Raw genomic sequence first — 20,262 nt, 5'->3', positions numbered from 1 at the left:
GCCAAACATACCCTTGTAAAACTGACCATCCTACCAATCCTCGACTTTGGCGATGTCATTTACAAAATAGCCTCCAATACCCTACTCAACAAATTGGATGCAGTCTATCACAGTGCAATCCGTTTTATCACCAAAGCCCCATATACTACCCACCATTGCGACCTGTACGCTCTCGTTGGCTGGCCCTCGCTTCATACTCGTCGCCAAACCCACTGGCTCCATGTCATCTACAAGACCCTGCTAGGTAAAGTCCCCCCTTATCTCAGCTCGCTGGTCACCATAGCATCTCCCTCCTGTAGCACACGCTCCAGCAGGTATATCTCTCTAGTCACCCCCAAAACCAATTCTTTCTTTGGCCGCCTCTCCATCCAGTTGTCTGCTGCCAATGACTGGAACGAACTACAAAAATCTCTGAAACTGGAAACACTTATCTCCCTCACTAGCTTTAAGCACCAACTGTCAGAGCAGCTCACAGATTACTGCACCTGTACATAGCCCACCTATAATTTAGCCCAAACAACTACCTCTTTCCCAACTGTATTTAATTTTTATTTATTTATTTATTTTGCTCCTTTGCACCCCATTATTTTTATTTCTACTTTGCACATTCTTCCATTGCAAAACTACCATTCCAGTGTTTTACTTGCTATATTGTATTTACTTTGCCATCATGGCCTTTTTTGCCTTTACCTCCCTTCTCACCTCATTTGCTCACATTGTATATAGACTTGTTTATACTGCATTATTGATTGTATGTTTGTTTTTACTCCATGTGTAACTCTGTGTCGTTTTATCTGTCGAACTGCTTTGCTTTATCTTGGCCAGGTCGCAATTGTAAATGAGAACTTGTTCTCAACTTGCCTACCTGGTTAAATAAAGGTAAAATAAAAAAATAAAAATAAAATTATCGCTTGCACAGTGCTCCTTGGGATGTTTAAAGCTTGGGAAATCTTTTTGTATCCAAATCCGGCTTTAAACTTCTTCACAACAGTATCTCGGACCTGCCTGGTGTGTTCCTTGTTCTTCATGATGCTCTCTGCGCTTTTAACAGACCTCTGAGACCATCACAGTGCAGGTGCATTTATACGGAGACTTGATTACACACAGGTGGATTGTATTTATTATCATTAGTCATTTAGGTCAACATTGGATCATTCAGAGATCCTCACCGAACTTCTGGAGAGAGTTTGCTGCACTGAAAGTAAAGGGGCTGAATAATCTTGCACGCCCAATTTTTCAGTTTTTGATTTGTTAAAAAAGTTTGAAATATCCAATAAATGTCGTTCCACTTCATGATTGTGTCCCACTTGTTGTTGATTCTTCACAAAAAAAATATAGTTTTATATCTTTATGTTTGAAGCCTGAAATGTGGCAAAAGGTCGCAAAGTTCAAGGGGGCCGAATACTTTCGCAAGGCACTGTACATGTGTTGAAAAAATATAATATCTGCTTTCAGACTCCTCAACGAAGAAGAGGCGGGGATAGGTTCCTGGGCATTGGCCTGCCAGTGGCTGTGAATGAAAATCAAATCAGAACACCATGCGGGAAAGCGACCTGCTTATGTTTGTGTTTGGGCCATACTATTTAGCTCACGTGTCAGTGCAGAGAATAGAGTCACAGGTTACTTACACTTTCCCCAAAAGAAACAACTGAAGACACAGTAGAAGTCAAAGGTTAATGGCTAAACGGTTAGGATAGTTACATACATTAGCCAACCAAGCGACACCAAAACAGGTAAAGGAAAATGTTCCCATAGTATAAGTAAACATATTAATGGTTGTAACATAAATGTTGGCTACACTTAACTTTAGGTGTGAATTCACGCAAGCGATCCTTTCTTGAGTGAGTGGAATGATCAGACAGAAATGATGAGAAAAGAGATTACATCTTTTCTCAGTCCTTGGCAATCCATCAAGTTGGTGCCAAATTAAACAGGAATGAAAAGTTATGTACATTGCCAATATGGTCTTTAATGTAGTCGATATGATCCCACTGTAAGGCTCACGTGACGTTAAAATTCCAACTCCATATGCGTGAGGAACACAGTTATACTACCGTAGAAAATAAGTAAACAAGTGTCACCTGTTTAACCACAACATAACCAGAGTTTCATGTGTCCAGCCAGTTGGCTATTTAAAAAGTCAGTAGGAAGGCATCACGAGTGGCACAGCGGTCTAAGACACTGCATCACAGTGCTTGAGACGTCACTACAGACCCGGGTTCGATCCGGCCGTGACCAGGGGTCCCATAGAGCGGTGCACAATTGGACCAGCATCACCTGGGTTAGGGGAGGGTTTGGCCAGTGGGGCTTTATTTGGCTCATCGTGACCTTAGCAACTCCTTGAGGCGGGCCGGGTGCCTGCGGGCTAACCCCGGTCACCAGTTGAACTGTGTGTCCTCCGACACATTGGTGCAGCTTCCAGGTCAAGCGGGCGGGTGTTAAGGAGCATGGTTAGGCAGGTCATGTTTTGGAGGACGCATGACTCTACCTTCTCCTCTCCCGAGCCTGTTGCGGAGTTGCCGAGATGAGACAAGATCGCAATTGGATATCATTTTGTACAAAATAATCCAGTGTACTGCACATATTGTCTGATATTCCACTTCGGGGTGCGCATAGTGGGATAGTTCACATATAACTCAGCTGAACCGATGCTGGTTGTAAAAGGACTCAGCCTCTGCTGCTGTGTTGAACTTGCGCTCCATGTCCTGTTAGTAAAAATGCAGCTCTGCCAGATGGCGGAGTGTAGAAAGGCAGAGTGTAAACTTGATGCCCCCCTGTTACAACTTTCATTTCATTGAAAGTGGCACGTTTCTTGGTGAGTTGAGTGCTCAGGTCCTGGAATAGGAACATTTTATTCCCCTGATAGAAAGGTTCCTTGCTAACTCTAGCACCTGTTCCTTCTCCTGGTAGTGGAGGAAAATCATTAGCATTGGATGTGGTCACTCACCCTTCGCCAGCCTATCTCTCAATGAGTGGTGCACTCTGACCAGCTCTGGTGGAGTTACGAACGTATCATCGCCCAATATTTCCAAAATCAACTTTGACATGAAATTTCTTGCAAAGCGTTCCCTCACAGCCCTCAGCTCCCTCAAAGCCCTCAGAGTCCTACCACTCACAAGTTATTGAGAGCGATTTTCGAGGTCGTCCATTTTGTCTTTTATGATGGCGCACAACCACCGTGGCTTTGAGGGTGTCAGCCTGTCACTGTGGTCAGAAAGAGCCTTCTTTATGTCAGTCAGACGAAGGCCATATGATTCCACTGTCAGACGAATCACGTCCAGCGATGATTGTATGGGCGAGAGGGACATTGTTAGCGAGGTTTCCATCTCAGCTAAGAGGGCAGCACGGTTCTTCTCCAATTCGGCCACCAGGGAGGAGATGGTCAAGTTGTCTTCGCTGGTGGTAGTCATTGCCGCCATCATTGGCTGATTTTGCAGGGAGTTGTTTGCTAAAGTTCCTGGTTCCCCCTTCACTTTACTTTTCCCAGACATCATCTACCATTTTAACTTAGTAAATCTGCAATATGCAGTAAAATGGTTATTTAATGGCGTATTTAGTCATAAAAACTATTTTAAACTCGGGAGCTCTCTCCTCAAGTCTGCTTCAGTCAGTCGCCATCCCAAAGTCTACATCCATCCATTCAAATGAATCAACAGGAATGAAAAGATACAAAAAGAGAGGAGTAAAAAAAAGAAGAGAAATGTTGTTGACATCCCCCACGGACCAACATTGCACTTCACTTTTTCCGTCTCCCCAAAAAAATAAAAACTGTGGATCCACTGCCTGCCAGTGAGTCCATGTTTCCAGGGCATTTGCAGATGTTCAAAATAATCTCCAATGTTTTGGCTCTATCTGCTCTGAGGATGGGTGAAATAAATACTTTAAACTAATTAATGGCCGACCAGCTGTTCCTACCACTTGGCTGAATATTGTTAGGAGGAGAGAGAGAAAGAGAAAGAGATAGAGACTATGTGGAGGGAGAGAGAGAGAGAGAGAGGAGAGTGACTGTGAGGAGGGAGAGGGAGTGTGGAGGGAGAGAGACTGTGAGGATGGAGAGAGAGAAAGAGAAAGAGATGGAGAGAGGGGAGAGAGACTGAGGAGGGAGAGAGACTGAGGATGGAGAGAGAGAAAGCGCGAGAGAGATAGGAGAGACTGTGAGGAGGGAAAGAGAGAGGAGGAGGAGGAGAGAGAGAGAGAGACAGGAGAGAGAGACTGTGAGGAGGGAGAGAGAAAAGGGCGAGAGAGATAGGAGAGACTGTGAGGAGGGAAAGAGAGAGGAGGAGGAGAGAGAGAGAGCTTGCCTGTGCAGGATCACTCTGACACATAAACATGTATGAATAGTGGATGAGAGGGAAGAGAGAGAACCTGCACAGAACACAGCTAGAGTGCAGTGTTAAAAGAATCAAAGTGGATTTGATAAAAATTGAGTTAACAAGGAATTGATGGCACATAATATATAATTTTGAGGTGTGTGTGTGCATGTACGCGTGCGTGTTTTTTGTGTGGTGTGTTTGTATTGTTAGTGGTTGACTAAAGGCTTTCCAGACATAAACATAATGTGGCACCTCTTCCTGACAGAGTATAGAGATAATGTCAGAAACATGGCTGGTCTCTCTCTCTCTCTCTCTCTCTCTCTCCCTCTCTCTCTCTCTCTCTATTGATATATATATTACTTTCTCTCTCAATAATGTGTACATGATGCCATCCTATAGGTTTGACAGGCACCCGTACGTGCGTACACAAAGGAACCTGAACCACCTGAGGTAATTGAGCTCTGTAGCCCAGCTTCCCTCTTATTTGGGAATGCACATTATTACATCCATTCACGGGGAAAAGCTGAATTTATGTCCTGGATGGATGTTGGCTTAGAGCCTGAGAGAGACAGTATATGGTAGTCAACCTTGGATCTTCTCCTGTGATTTAAGAAGGAGGCACATATTTAAAGAAATACTTTTGAGATTCACCCCTGGACTGGATTATCTATCAGAGTGGACCTGAGAGCTCTGATTGCCTGAATCTTAGAGTTTACTACCTATATAAACACTGTTGTGAATGAATAATAGTCAATCTTCTGTTTAAATACACAGCAGGCTACTTGTCCTGACTTGTTCTGTATTCTTGTTTTGGGTCTAATTCTAGACGACAATCCAATGTCCACCCCGACTGCGAGAGACAGCTACGAGAGGCTGTCATTGACTGGACAGGGTCTACCACCTGGCTTCCCTTCGCCATTCCTGTTCCCAGACGGCCTGTCATCAATAGAGACTCTTCTCACTAACATACAGGTACAGTGGGCCTGACCAATGGAGGTGCTCCTCACTAACATACACTTAGGTCTGACCATTAGAGACTCTCACTAACATACAGGTACAGTTGGTCTGACTAAGAGAGAATCTTCTCACTAACATACAGGTATGCTATAGGCCTTATTCATTGACAGGGTATATACAGTGCATGTAGGTCAGACCAATATAGACTGTTCTCACTAACAACACACAGGTACAGTGGCCTCACATTCACCTTAGTAATATACTCCTCACAATACAAGTATGTCTTACAAATGCTCAATACAGGTAGGCCTTAGCAATACTATGCAGGTTCAACTTACCAATACTCTACAGGCAGGCCTTAGCAATACTCTACTAGTAGGCCTTAGCAATACTCTACAGGTTTGCCTTAGCAATACTATATACAGGTAAACCTTAACTAATACTCTATACAGGTAGACCTTAGCAATACTATATATGTAAACCTTAGCAATACTATATACAGGTAAGCCTAACTAATACTCTATACAGGTAGACCTTAGCAATACTATACATGTAAACCTTAGCAATACTATATACAGGTAAGCCTAACTAATACTCTATACAGATAGACCTTAGCAATACTATACATGTAGGCCTCAGCAATAGTCTACAGAGAATCAATAGAAAATATCCTAGCTAATACGCAATAGAGTAAAGAAAACGTCAGTTTGTATAGCCATTTGTCTGAGTGCCATTTAGCCTGCAACTGTAAAGACTAGGGCCAGAATTCACAAATCATCTCAGGATGGAAGTTCTGATCTAGAATCCATTCCATAATAATCTTATTCATTGTGATCTGAATGGTAAAACTGATCACAGGTCAGAGATCATGCTCTGAGACACTTTATGAATAGGGACCCTGAAGTCAGTAGTGGTGAGCCAATAGTGCTTTTTGAGGTCGGTTCTGTTTCAGTTCAATTACTTTAAAAATAATAAAAATACTTTTTTTTCTATTTCGGATTCCATTCTTATATTTATTATGATGACATCATTATTTCATTCCAAGTCATCATCTCATCTCTATAGAGCTGCTGCTATCTGACAAAATCCCTATTTAAGTAGTACAAAAATAAACAAGGCATATTTTTATGACTGCTGTGACTACAAACTATCAATCACTTAGATCATGTATTTTAAGCTACTTCGCGAAGCATCTGCTTTCTATCCCTCTCGATCGCGTGTTCTTTACTCTCTGTGTCCGTGGCTATTCCACACAGACCGGACAAGTAGGCTGGCGTGTTATGGATTATGGTCATTGTAGTTAATTATCAGGTTTTCTGCGCTAAACTACAGTACCAGTCAAAAGGCTGGACAAACCTACTCATTCAAGTGTTTTCTTTATTTCATACTATTTTCTACATTGTAGAAAAATAGTGAAGATATCAAAACTATCAAATAAAACATATGGAATCACAAGGGCACAACCATCTGCATTTCAAATAGCAGGTGTGCCTGGTTAAAAGTTCATTTGTGGAATTTCTTTCCTTCTTAATGCGTTTGAGCCAATCAGTTGTGTTGTGACAAGGCAGGGGTGTTATACAGAAGATAGCCCTATTTGGTAAAAGATCAAGTCCATATTATGGCAAGAGCAGCTCAAATAAGCAAAGAGAAAAGACAGTCCATCATTTCTTTAAGAAATGACGGTCAGTCAATGTGGAAAATGTCCAGAACTTTGAACGTTTCTTCAAGTGCAGTCGCAAAAACCATCAAGCGCTATGATGAAACTCGCTCTCATGAGAACTGCCACAGGAAAGGAAGACCCAGAGTTACCTCTGCTGCAGAGGGTACGTTCATTAGAGTTACCAGCCTCAGAAATTGCAGCCAAATAAATGCTTCACGTAAGTTCAAGTAACAGACACATCTCAACATCAACTGTTCAGAAGAGACTGCGTGAATCACGCCTTCATGGTCGAATTTCTGCTAAGAAACCACTACTAAAGGACACCAATAAGAAGAATGGACTTGCTTGGGCCAATAAACACGAGTAATAGACATTAGACCAGAGGATATCTGTCCTTTGGTCCGATGAGGTCAAATGTGCGATTTTTGGTTTGTGAGACTCAGAGTAGGTGAACGGATGATGTGTGGTTCCCACCGTGAAGCATGGAGGAGGAGATGTGATGGTGTGGGGGTGCTTTGCTGCTGACGCTGTCTGTGATTATTTTCAAGGCACACTTAAGCAGCATGGCTACCGCAGCATTCTGCAGCGATACGTCATCACATTTGGTTTGCGCTTGGTGGGACTATAATTTGTTTTTCAACAGGACAATGACCCAACACACCTCCAGGCTGTGTAAGGGCTATTTGACCAATAAGAAGAGTGATGGAGTGCTGCATAAGATAACCTGGCCTCCACAATCACCCGACCTCAACCCAATTGATATGGTTTGGGATGAGTTGGACCGCAGAGTGAAAGAAAAGCAGCCAACAAGTGCCCAGCATATGTGGGAACCCCTTCAAAACTGTTTGAAAAGCATTCCAGGTAAAGATGTTCGAGAGAATGCCAAGAGTGTGCAAAGCTGTCATCAAGGCAACGGGTGGCTACTTTCAAATATATTTTGATTTGTTTAACATTTCTTTTGGTTACTACATGATTCCATATGTGTTTTTTCATAGTTGTCATGTCTTCACTATTATTCTGCTACGTAGAAAATAGTAAAAATAAAGAAAAACCCTTGAATGAGTTGGTGTGTACAAACTTTTGACTGGTACTTTATGTAGAATATTGGCCTTTTGGAAACTAAAACTTTCTACTATGTCGCACAGATCTGATCTCTAGAGAAACTGCGCATCAAGCTCACGGAAAAAAACAACGTCGCTCAATTAGTTGTTTAAAAACCGACATTATGTTTAATCGCTCAGCACTAGCAGTCAGAGAGATAAATGCCTTGGCGTTCTATATCAAAGTGTAATGATGTGGATACAGCACTGCCCTGCTCACTGCTCCAATACTCCAATACGTGGACATCAGAGCACAGTGTCCTCCAAGGTTATCCCTTTGATCTACGCGTTAATTAGAAAACCACACGCACAGACACACACACACACACACAGCTCCAATACTCGAGTAAGTCATCTCTGATAACGATCTTGGCGTTTAATAGTAATATACAAATCAACAAAATGAAACTGAGCAGAAAATTGAGATAAAGCAACTTAGTCTAAATTGGGGTCACGGGAACCAACAATTAGTAAGCTATAGCCCACTGCATTTGGAGAGTAATTGTTGTAAAAACGGACGCTGCACAGAATGGAGACTATAATAATGAGTTGTCCTTGTACAGTAGGAGTAAAGATGCTTGTATATCAGTGGTGATCATTCAGAGATAATTAGTCTCGGAAAACCCAGACCTAGAGCAACAGCAATAGGTCTGAGAAAGATGGGGAGTTTTCTCTTCATCTCTCCCAACAAATCACGAGTTTGAGTAGGTGGGGCTTAAAATGTGGGCAGGAATAGTGCTCTTGAAAAATAATCACCTCGGAAACATGTCAGAGGCGCTGACATGCAGACGCAGATAGCTAGACTAATTATAGCCACAGTCGGTCAGTGGTGGAATGCTATCTTTAGCAATCATGGTGCATGCAAACTGCTCACGTGCAAAATACACTCATTGAAAATATCCTCAGAGCTCTCTATCTAGCTAGCTACCAATTTTGTATCCGGTGGGAACATTAAACCAGGGCACAAAATGATAAGGCTCTGGGCGGATTTCCTGTGAGTCCATTTCCAACTACCAACTGGACATTAGACATGTATGCTGGAACATTGTTCATGTGTGAGGCAACCTGTCTGTCTTGGGAGACTAGCTGTATTGATATTTTACTGTGTATCTTTCCTATCATAATCTTCTTCAGTTTAGTGTCAGAGGTTGGATAAATCCTTATAGGAGGGCCAAAGAGGCAAAAGGAGTATAGATTGGAAGATGATAGAAAAGGCCTCAACATCATCCTCCCCCATTCTCCCCTGTACACCTGTATTTCACCACTATGATCAAGAGGTGTCAAATAAATCTGTCACTCCTTCAAATCAAATTGTATTGGTCACATACATATATTTAGCAGATGTTATTGCAGGTGTAGCGAAATGCTTGTGTTTCTAGCTCCAACAGTGCAGTAGTATCTAACACACTTTAGAAGAAAACTATACACTGAGTGTAAAAAACTAGGAATACATTCCTAATATTGAGTGCTTTCCTAATATACATTCCTAATATTGCCCCCTTTTGCCCTCAGAATAGCCTTAATTATTTGAGGCATGGACTACAAGGTGTCAAAAGCACAGGGATGCTGGCCCATGTTGACTTCAATGCGTCCCACGGTATTCCAATGCTTCTGAGTTGGATGAAAAAAAGCACTGCCCTGCTAAGAATCCCAGTCAGAGCTCCTTTTTTTCATAGTTCGCAGTTGTCTTGAAAGCACTGAAGTCTGAGATTTCCGTGTTCCCAGTTCTGAGTTCCCAATTGTTTTGAACGCGGCATTTATGCTCAGAGGGAGATGGCAATGTATTCCCTTTGAGTCAGGAACCAAAACCAGTGAAGATATTGTCTGCATCATTCAGTCACATGATAGCTCGATCGGCTGTTCGATTTCACTGACCGGCTTGTCAACTGAACCAGGATCAAGGTCATACGGATTGGGAAGTAGGTTCCAATGTGCTCTTCCAAGCGTTGGAGGTGAGCAATCGTCACTCGTGACACTTATGGTTTGCTTTTGAAAGACTCTCCAATAAGAATTATTTCATCTGAATTCACTGCTTTGGTCACTCATCTATAGTATGTTTTTGTATTTCTCCTGCATGCTTGCGTTCAGTTCATTCAGTTTCCCAAATATGTCTGTTACATAGGCAAGGAGACACATTTCCTTTTCATTACACAGAAAATAAACTAGGTATTTTTTTAACTTCCATTGTGAATGACAGCAGTTACTCTCTCAATGCGAAGAAATCTTTCCAACACTCCCCCTAGATAACCACCAAGCCTCAGTGTGAGATAGAACATTGTCCTCCTCTGATCCCATATCTCCACACATTTGCAAACAGGAGTGTGCGCAGTGGATGTGGTATGATGTAGTTTATAATCAAAGTTACCTGCTGCAGTATATCTCAGCTCTTTTGCCACCAGTTGCTCTCGGTGTATCATACAATGTGTCCATATGGCAGAGGGAAACACATTCATAACTAGAGTGCAGAAGCCTGCCCGCCATTCCGCCATAGATGGAGCAAAAGCCCACCATTCAATCTCATGGAATCTGTTTCTTGTCAATAAAGCCATGCAGCACACTGTGTCATTTCATGCTCAGGAATTGTGAGACAGAACAATATGTCTTTGTGAATAGCATCCCCTGACATGTATAGCGAACAAAAGTCAATGCAAGGGTATCTCGGCCCTCACAGCTAACGTCCATTTGGAGAGCATAAGATAGGGAGTTTTTGAGTTGTTCAGTCAGAGTTTCATCTTTATTGCTAGCAATAGCATACATTCTTTGTTTATCTGACAAAGGTATTGATGTGAGTTTTTGTGCCTCTGCCTCCCTACACATTGTTTTCACCATATCAATTGTGGCCGGTAATATCAAAGTCTCTCAATAGTGTGTGGTTTCCTAGTGTAGCAGGCCTAGGTATTCACCATGGGAATGATTTGAAATCTTATCAGAAACATGTTGGGTCATTTTCAAAGCTTTCTATTTCCTTTCAACTGGTCAAGCTGATGTCATTTGGAAATTTTGCATGGAAAATATTTCCAGTTTTTTTTTGAGTAATTGCATTTTCTCCCTGGTCCCTAAAAGCCTTTGCTCCACAAAACAAGTGGAGATCACAGAGAACTTTACAGATTTCAACTAAATTGAAGCATTCATTCCATCGATTTAATATATTATTCTGGTGAGCAAGGTTTTATTTAGTTTTCGACAGCAATATATAATGACAGAAGAGAAGCTGCATGTATCTAATTGTAAACAATTTGACCCAAAAATTGCCTACCAAAATGTCGGAAATTATAAGCAGAAATATATCTAAATATATCAGGCGAAAAAAATCCTGCATCCTCTGTCAAAAAATCGTTCCACTGTCTCAGACTGTAGCCTAAAGCGCATTTTCTATTTTAGGGGGTTAAGGTCAGCTGTGTGCCTCAGATTTTCACTTCATCATACATAGGCGGTTGCGGATGAGTTATTAGTAATTGTGGGTTCGGGTGAACAAACAGCTATCCTGTTTACTACTTCGCCTTATGGTCCGGTCCAACCACACTTGCCGCACATCCTCAAATTGATGTCACGGCCAGTTGGTGTGTTGCCGGTGTTTTTGATTTGTTTGGCTTGTGAATTCTTAGCTTGTTTTAGTCTGTTTTTAGCCTAGTCTATGGTAATTTTATTTCTTTGTATCGTTTGGGTCAACATTTGGATTGCCGTTTTTTTATCCATACTGTCTTACAAGCTTGTGTCACGATTAGCCCCTGTGGCTGGGACCGCTTCAACCTGACCCGAGCTTGGATCCTACTTGGCGTCTAGCTAGCAGGCTATCAGTGCTAGCGTACTGGTGTTTTTACACATGGCTGGGCCAAAATGCGATAAGTGCGAGATGATTTCCACTCAAGAGAAGAGAGAAAGGGTGAAACTGATGCGACGGGGGTTCATCTGCCCTAAATGCATCACCATCAAGCGAGGTTGTCCTGTTGTGTAGCTCAGCTGCGGCAGAAGCAAGAGAAACCAGCCTCCCCAGGCATAGGAGGAAGGGAGGCTGTCTGGCCGTCCTTTATCTATCCTGGAATATCCGATGCAGCTATCAAACAGTTTTGCCCCGATGGAGGCATACCCGGGAGTCAGCTCTGATCCTGGGAATTTTCAGCCGGCAGCCGGCCAGTGGCAACAACCGCTGTCCATACCACCGGCCTACAGTGCCTCCCAATGCCATCCACTGCTCCCACCATCCCTGCCCGAGGCAGTCTCATCCCCCCCGCTTCCTTCTCCATTGAATTCCATCACAACCACCATCATTGTGGGCAGCACGATGGTGAGAGATTTGTGTCTGTCTACAGTCTGCAGACCGGCTAAGGGCCACTGTCACCCATGCACAGGTGTCCGAGACATCAACTCCCTCCTGCCCACAGTTTTGGTCAGTTACTCTAATTTTCCACAAATATGGCGACACCGTCAGTTTTCAAATCACATAGAGGACTTGGGCTGTTGCACGTAAACATGCAAAGTTTGATTTCAAAGTTGCACCTGCTTGATGTCTGGGTGCATTATACGAGCCCTGATATTCTGGTTCTCACGTAGACCTGTCTCAAGGTTTTGATTATGTATAAGGACATTGAAATTGCTGATTACAACATATTCAGATGTGATAGACTGAAAAAGGGTTGATGGGTGACGCTATACAGTATGTGAAATCGACTCTTGTGGCATCATCGACTCTAAGTGTCACTATCGCCAAAACGTATGAGTGTTTGGTTATAGATGAGGCCTTAGGCCAAAACATGTACACTATACAGTGCATTTGGAAAGTATTCAGAATCCTTCACTTTTTACAAATTTTGTTATGTTACAGCATTATTCAAAAATGAATTAAATATGTTTTTCCCCTCTTCAATCTACACACAATACCACATAATGACAAAGCAAGAAGATTTTTTGAATTGTTAGTAAATTCAAAAAATGTATATCACATTTACAAATGTACCTTTACTCAGTACTTTGTTGAAGCACCTTTGGCAGCGATTACAGCCTTAAGTCTTCTTGGGTATGATGCTACAAGCTTGGCACACCTGTATTTGGGGAGCTTCTTCCATTCTTCTCTGCAAACTCTGTCAGTTTTCAGATCTCTCCAGAGATGTTCAATCAGGTTCAAGTCCGGGCTCTGGCTGGGCCTCTCAAGGACATTCAGAGACTTGTCCCAAAGCCACTCCTGTGTTGTCTTGACTGTGTGTACTTAGGGTCGTTGTTATGTTGGAAAGTGAACCTCTGCCCCAGTCTGAGGTCCTGAGCGCTCTGGAGCAGGTTTTTGTCAAGGATCTCTGGATCTCTGTTAATCTTTCCCTCGATCCTAACTAATCTCCCAGTTCCTGCCTCTGAAAAACGTCCCCACAGCATGATGTTGCCACCACAATGCTTCACCATAGGGAGGGTGCCATTTTTCCTCCAGGTGTGACAATTGGCATTCAGGCCAAAGAGTTCAATCTTGGTTTCATCAGAGTAGAGAACCTTGTTTCTCATGGTCTGAGAGTCCTTTAGGTGCCTTTAGGCAAACTCCAAGAGGGCTGTCATGTGCATTTTACTGAGGAGTGGCTTCCGTCTGGCCACTCTACCATAAAGGTCTCATTGGTGGAGTGCTGCCAAGATGGTTGTCCTTCGTGAAGGTTCTCCCATCTCCACAGAGGAACTCTGGAGCTCTGTCAGCGTGACCATCGTGTTTTTGGTCACCTCCCTGACCAAAGACCTTCTCCCCCGATTGCTCAGTTTGGCCGGGTGGGCAGCTTTAGGAAGAGTCTTATGTTCTTAGGGACCTTCAATGCTGCAGAATTATTTTGGGACCCTTCCCCATATCTGTGCCTCGACACAATCCTGTCTCGGAGCTCTACGGACAATTATTCGACCTCATGGTTTTTGCTCTGACATGCACTGTCAACTGTGGGACCTTATATAAACAGGTGCGTGCCTTTCCAACTCATGTCCAATCAATTGAATTTACCACAGGTGGACTACAATCAATTTGTAGAAACCTCTCAAGGATGATCAATTTGCACCTGAGCTCAATTTCGATCTCAATTTAAATTTTTTTTTTTATTTTTTTATGATTAATGCATTTGCAAAAATGTCAAAAAATCAGTATTCACTTTGTCATTCCGGGGTATTGTGTGTAGATTGATGAGATAATTCTAAAATAAATACATTTTCGAGTAAGGAAATGGTTTGTCGAGATCAGTGTGGAAGAACTTGACTGGCTTGCACAGAGACATGACCTCAACCCCATCGAACACCTTTGGGATGAATTGCCATGCCGACTGCGAGCCAGGCTTAATCGCCCAACACAGTACCTGACCTCACTAATGCCCTTGTGGTCTATTGGAAGCAAGTCCCCGCAGCAATGTTCCAACATCTAATTTAAAGCCTTCCTAGAAGAGTGGAGGCTGTTATAGCAGCAAAGGGGGGGAACCAACTCCATATTATTGCCCATGATTTTGGTATGAGATGTTCAACATTTGGTCATGTAGTGTATTTGTTTGTAGCAGGGATTTACCCTCCCCCATCTGAATTAGTGATTTTAATAGATTTTAACCTGGATTGGCTTACTTTGGCCTCTGATCTTTTGAAGAATATTTCTCTTGACATTCACCTGACTCAACTAATCTCCAAACCTACACAGGTGAATGTAAGAAACTCCTTGCTAAGAAAGTCCTTGCTGATTGACCTTATTTTTTACAAATAGCCCCCACAAGTAATTATTAAGTGTAGTCTTTGCTAATGACGTCAGTGATCACTGTTGTATAGGCAGGTTGGCTGACAACAAAAATGATGCGCAAAGCATCGATGTTGCCGGAAGGCATGCGTTGTTATGATTCTGAACAGTCAGCTAGCTAGACAAGAAGCTGCCATGTGGAGAATCGTAGGTTGCTCATTTCAGTATGTTGTTATTGATACCATGTCTTGTTTTCAGGTGTTTTGACTGATGACATGTCTGTGCTAATATGGCTAAAATTCCCTAGCTAGCTAGCCAACAACTCTAAAGACGTATTATAGAAACAACAAATGCTATTGTGAAAATGTTATTATGTTTTCAATGAACATTTGGAGACAAAATATAGTTTACATGCTGTTTACAAGTCGAACAGTCTATTTTGCTCCATAGTTGCGCACCGGTCAGTTTTGTTGCTAAACAACGAACCCGGTCTATTGCATGTATTAGAGATACAAAACAGAAACAAAATTGATCCTCGTATAATTATGAAGATACATTTTCAAATTTTCCCCAGCCATTTTTCATTATAAATATTGTTCTCATCTTTCCTCTATAAGCTGCATGCCTGACCCTGAATTATCTCTAGAACTTTTCTCATCTATTTTTATATCTCTGGCAGCCAAACAAGAGCCCTTTAAATGCCTTAGAGGTAAAATAGAACAAATCCATGGTTCTCTATAGAACTTTCAGATCTCATTATGATTAGAAATCAGGCCTGGACCAAAGTTAGAAAAACTGCCTTGATAGCTGATTGGCAGCATTTCAAGCAATTGAAAAATACAGTAGATATTCCTCAATTAAGAAAGCTAAATCAATCTACATTCTACGTTTTATCACAAACTCTGCTGGGGATCCGTCAACATTTTGTATAACAGTTAATGCACGGAAGTGTGGAAATTCCTCTCATGACCTGCCTAAGCAAGTCAGACTCTGGCATCATTACTGAGAAGAATGAGATAAGTGATGGTTTTAATCAGTATTGGCAGGCTTTTTATTTGAAAGCACTCATTATTGATTCCTGATTCTGAAATCAGCATACAGCTTACAGTTGACGTATGACACCTTGACCTTGACCTTGACCACCTTCTTAGCATAGACAATGCAATTGTTGTGGTAGTCTTAGGCAAGCCATCTTCATTATCACAGTGTCACCTCCAAGTGCCACTCAGACCTTATGGGAGAAAAGTATCTGGCATTTAACTTGGTAGTAGTAGTAATAGTTTTGTGTATGTTTTAAACTAAGCATCCCATCATCTCCTGCTTCCGGACATTTCACCGCCTAGATTACAAGGATTGGATTTTCTCCAAACAGTTTAATGTCAGCACACGGCATGTGCAACATTGAGTAAATTATTAGCCTCATATACATTGACTACTGGTATTGTTTTTAAATTGAAAACATAAAGGCGACAATATGTAAACAATGTGTTTCGATAAAACTCAAACTTTCATTAAAACACACATACAAGGTAGTGAATTAAAGCTACACTCGTTGTGAATCTAGCCACCAAGTCAGATTTGTAAAATGCTTTTCGGCGAAAGCATGAGAAGCGAATATCTGATAGCAAACACCCCCCAGAATACCAGACCGTCAACAAAACAACCGGGTAGCCGGCGCTACCCAAAACGCAGAAATAAAATATAAAACATTCATTACCTTTGACTAGCTTCTTTCTTGGCCGTCCTATATGTCACATAAACATCACAATTGGGTCTTTTTCCTGATTAAATCCGTCATTGTATACCCAAAATGTGATTTGCTGAAGACCGGTCTGATCCAGAAAAATGCCCCTTTACAAGACGCAACGTCACTTTTTAAAATTACAAAAGTTGCCTATATACTTTTACAAATCACTTCAAATTACTTTTCTAAACCAACTTTAGGTATTAATAAACGTTAATAATCTATTAAATTGATCACGGGGCGATCTGTATTCGATAGCAGCAAGTCTTGAAATCATCGTCCATGTTTTCACATTCAAAACATCCTGTGGTGAGCCCAAAGAAAGGAAATGCGTCACGCTACCAAACCAAGGATAAAGCAGAATGAAAATGACAGCATTGGCGACATCGTGTGGAAGCTGTAGGCGTTTACAGGGGATTCCTATGTATTTATTTCAGCGTTAGACAATACATTGACTGGCGGATGGATATTTTTTGTGTGTTTCGGGGAACAGTTTTTCGACGCATTTTGACTCCTTAAACACGTTATGTTATAGCCACAGACATGATTTAACCAGTTTTAGAGACTTCAGAGTGTTTTCTATACACACACAATTATCATATGCATATACTATATTCCTGGCATGAGTAGCAGGACGCTGAAATGTTGCGCGATTTTTAACAAAAAGCTGCGAAAATTCGCATCATCCCAAAGAGGTTTTAATGGTGATGAGAATGGAACTGTTGACTCTTGTGTGTAATAGTAGACAACAAACTTAACTGGAAGAAGAACTCTCACAGTGTTTACAAAAAATAAAAATCCAGACTACTTTTAAAGGAAGCTTAGATATTTTGATGTATGTTACCAAAGGCTTTGCATGTTCTATAGCAGTGTCCTGGTGAGTGTAGTGACCTATGCTATTGTGTGCTGGAAAGGGAATTCAACTAAGGAGGACTTAAACAAGCTTGACTAAATAATCAAGAAAGCCAGTGCTACAATTGGCTGCAGCCTGGAATCAATGCAGGACTTGCTCATAAAAGTTTGCAAGGGAAAAACACACATGGACAATGACACCCACCCACTCCACAGCACTCTAATGCAACACAGGAGCAGCTTCAGTAGCAGGTTCATACTGCCCAAAAGTTCCACAGAGAGGTTTAGACCGTCATTTTTACCCACAGCCATGAGGCTTTTTAACGAGTGTAATTGATCAATGTTTTTTATGAGGTCTTCCTATTTAACAATGTATAACAATGTATTTGTTGTTGCTTATCATGTTGGTCATTGTTGCGTGTCCTGTTCCTGTAAGTCATTGATGATGTATGCTGTGATAAAACAATTTCTCAAATTGGGATTAATAAAGTAATACTCTACTCTCTACTCTACTCAAAACACACTATGGTATGGGCAGTCACTGCATTCTCTATCCGAAAGTAGGCTGGCCCTCTCTGAAGTCTCGTAGATTTAGGTTTACATTTGTAATTTTTGTAATTTAGAGGACGCTCTTATCTGGAGTGACTTACAGTTAGTGGATTCATCTTAAGATAGCTCGGTGGCAAAACCACATATCACAGTCATAGTAAGTACATTTTTCCTCAATAAAGTAGCTTTCAGCAAAGTCAGATTGATGAATTTTTGTTTATAAAGCCCTCCTGCATAAACTGCTACCTTACCATACTTCATTGTTAACTTATAGACGTTTGAAATACCACACATGGTCTTAGGGGTGGCTAACTCTGAAGATCCCTGGTTTTCTTTTTTTTGCACCTTGCTTGTGGAATGGTCTCCAAGGCTCTCTAAAGTTGGATGAATTGGTGCCTTTAGGGCAATTCAAAAGGCTGATTGAGGACCTTTTTACTGAAAAACGTGATTGTTTTCTATGATTGTGTATTGATGTGGATATTGATGTGTATAGTGAGGTGTGTAGTGTATATTAATCAGTGGCAGTCTGTGCTGTTTAAGATTAGGGAGAACAATTGTTTTTTTATGCGCATGGCCTTATTTGTATTACAGCATATTGTATGACTGTCATTCATATCCCATTCACACAGCTCAATGTAACATCGATAGGTTTAGGCTACTAGATGATACTCACATTTTCCCTATACCCATCATGAGGTTGCTACAAACCTAGCCTACAAGTTAAAGTTTATAATGTAGGTGTACAGGTCGAGAGACACATAGGAGTAATCAAGCTGACACATTCAATAATGTAATCATTAGTCTAAATAGATCCGTTTTGCAACGAAAATGAGAGTTTCTATTTGACAAATTTTGGCAGGTCCTTCCCCGTTACGTTTGCTTCTATTTAAGAAACGTTTTGCAATAGAATCGGCAGAATGAATACACCCCTGGTTAGCCCCACACACAGTTCACTTTCATAGCAGCCACATTCAGCATCATCTCGTTATATAATTTATTATCGCATCTACGCGCTTTCCTGCTCTCACTTTTCTTCCTTCGCTTGAGGACTTTAGTGCACAACACAATAGCTGTCTGTGACCAGGGACAAAAACCTCTCCTAGCCAAACCTTAATACCATAACCGCTAACAGCCTACATCGTTGTCACCATATTAACGTTATAGTCAACAACTAGAACTAATGCGTTAGTAAACCCACAATCCATGTGTACAATTACGCAGTACAGTGTACAACAAGCTGTTTAACAGTTACACTGGCAGGCTTGTCTTGACTTGGAAGAGTTGCAGAGTTGGATAGCCTTAGCCAGCTAGCTAACATGAATAGCATTCTTCTCTGTTTTGAGTCAGGTTGTTGAGTAACGTTAGGCTAAATTTGCTGCATTAGCTAAGTAAGTGAAAGTTAAACTAAGAAGAAGCAAAAAATTAAACAAAGATTAAACTAGCTCTCTCTCTCTCTCTCTCTCGCTTCTCCTTAATTTTTGAAGATATGTATTTGTTCAAAACTCTTTAACCTATTGCCTTTCTCATTGAGTCAACTACTCACAACACCCGATGCACTGCAGTGCTAGCTAGCTGTACCTTATGCTTTCAGTAATAGATTAATTATCTGATCCTTTGATTGGGTGGACAACATGTTAGTTCATACAGCAAGAGCTCTGATAGGTTGGAAAAAGTCATCCTGAAGTCATCATAATTACTGTGTAAGTTTATTGAGGGGGTGAGAACCATGTACCTCCTAGGTTTTGAATTGTCAATGTACCCAGAGGAGGACAGAAAATAGCTTTGCTACCTTAGAGGGTGTTGTTGAGGCTAATGTATACCATTGCTAAACAGTGTGTTTTAATCTGTTTTTTGGTGACGTGAATATATTAAGTATAGTTTTATTTTAAAAGGATAACTTTTTTTAGGGTTTCACTATTTAAAATTGTGCATGTGTGTGTCCATGTTTGCATGCGTGTATTTGTACTCATACATGTCTTTGTGTATGTGTGTGTTTGTGTGTGTGTGTGTGTGTGTGTGTGTGTGTGTGTGTGTGTGTGTGTGTGTGTGTTTGTACTAACTGGTGTATGTGTGCAGGGCCTGCTGAAGGTTGCGATTGACAACGCACGGGCCCAAGAGAAGCAGGTGCAGCTGGAGAAGACGGAGCTAAAGATGGAGCTGTTCAGGGAAAGAGAGCTCCGGGAGACCCTGGAGAAACAGCTCGCTATCGAACAGAAGAACAGAGGTACGGACTGAGAGAGGGTGCGTGTGTGTCTGTGTGTGTGTCTGGTTTGACAGAGGTATGCATGCTTCAAAGCTCATCAAAACACTTTAACACACACATCTAAATAATGAAAACGGTCAAACATACATAAGAAAACTGCCGTGTGTTTCTGTGCAACCGCTTCCAATGAACCACTTAGTATTGTCCCCCACCA

At 41.6% G+C, this 20,262-nt stretch overlaps 1 protein-coding gene across 4 annotated transcripts in view; it reads left to right on the top strand.

The window, feature by feature from the left end:
• LOC109865261 (dachshund homolog 1-like) overlaps positions 1–20,262 on the top strand; it is a 259,894-nt gene that overhangs the window by 224,208 nt on the left and 15,424 nt on the right. For all 4 annotated transcript variants that reach the window (XM_020453381.2, XM_020453386.2, XM_020453374.2 and 1 more), the window contains 2 exons: positions 5,140–5,285; positions 19,922–20,069. In XM_020453381.2, coding sequence (XP_020308970.1) covers positions 5,140–5,285; positions 19,922–20,069 — 294 coding nt within the window. The remainder of the gene's footprint in view (positions 1–5,139; positions 5,286–19,921; positions 20,070–20,262) is intronic.

This window comes from Oncorhynchus kisutch, linkage group LG2 (assembly GCF_002021735.2).
Source record: "Oncorhynchus kisutch isolate 150728-3 linkage group LG2, Okis_V2, whole genome shotgun sequence".
Lineage (NCBI taxonomy): Eukaryota > Metazoa > Chordata > Actinopteri > Salmoniformes > Salmonidae > Oncorhynchus > Oncorhynchus kisutch.
Note: the sequence above shows the minus strand (reverse complement) of the source record. Positions and strands in the feature narration are given on the sequence as shown.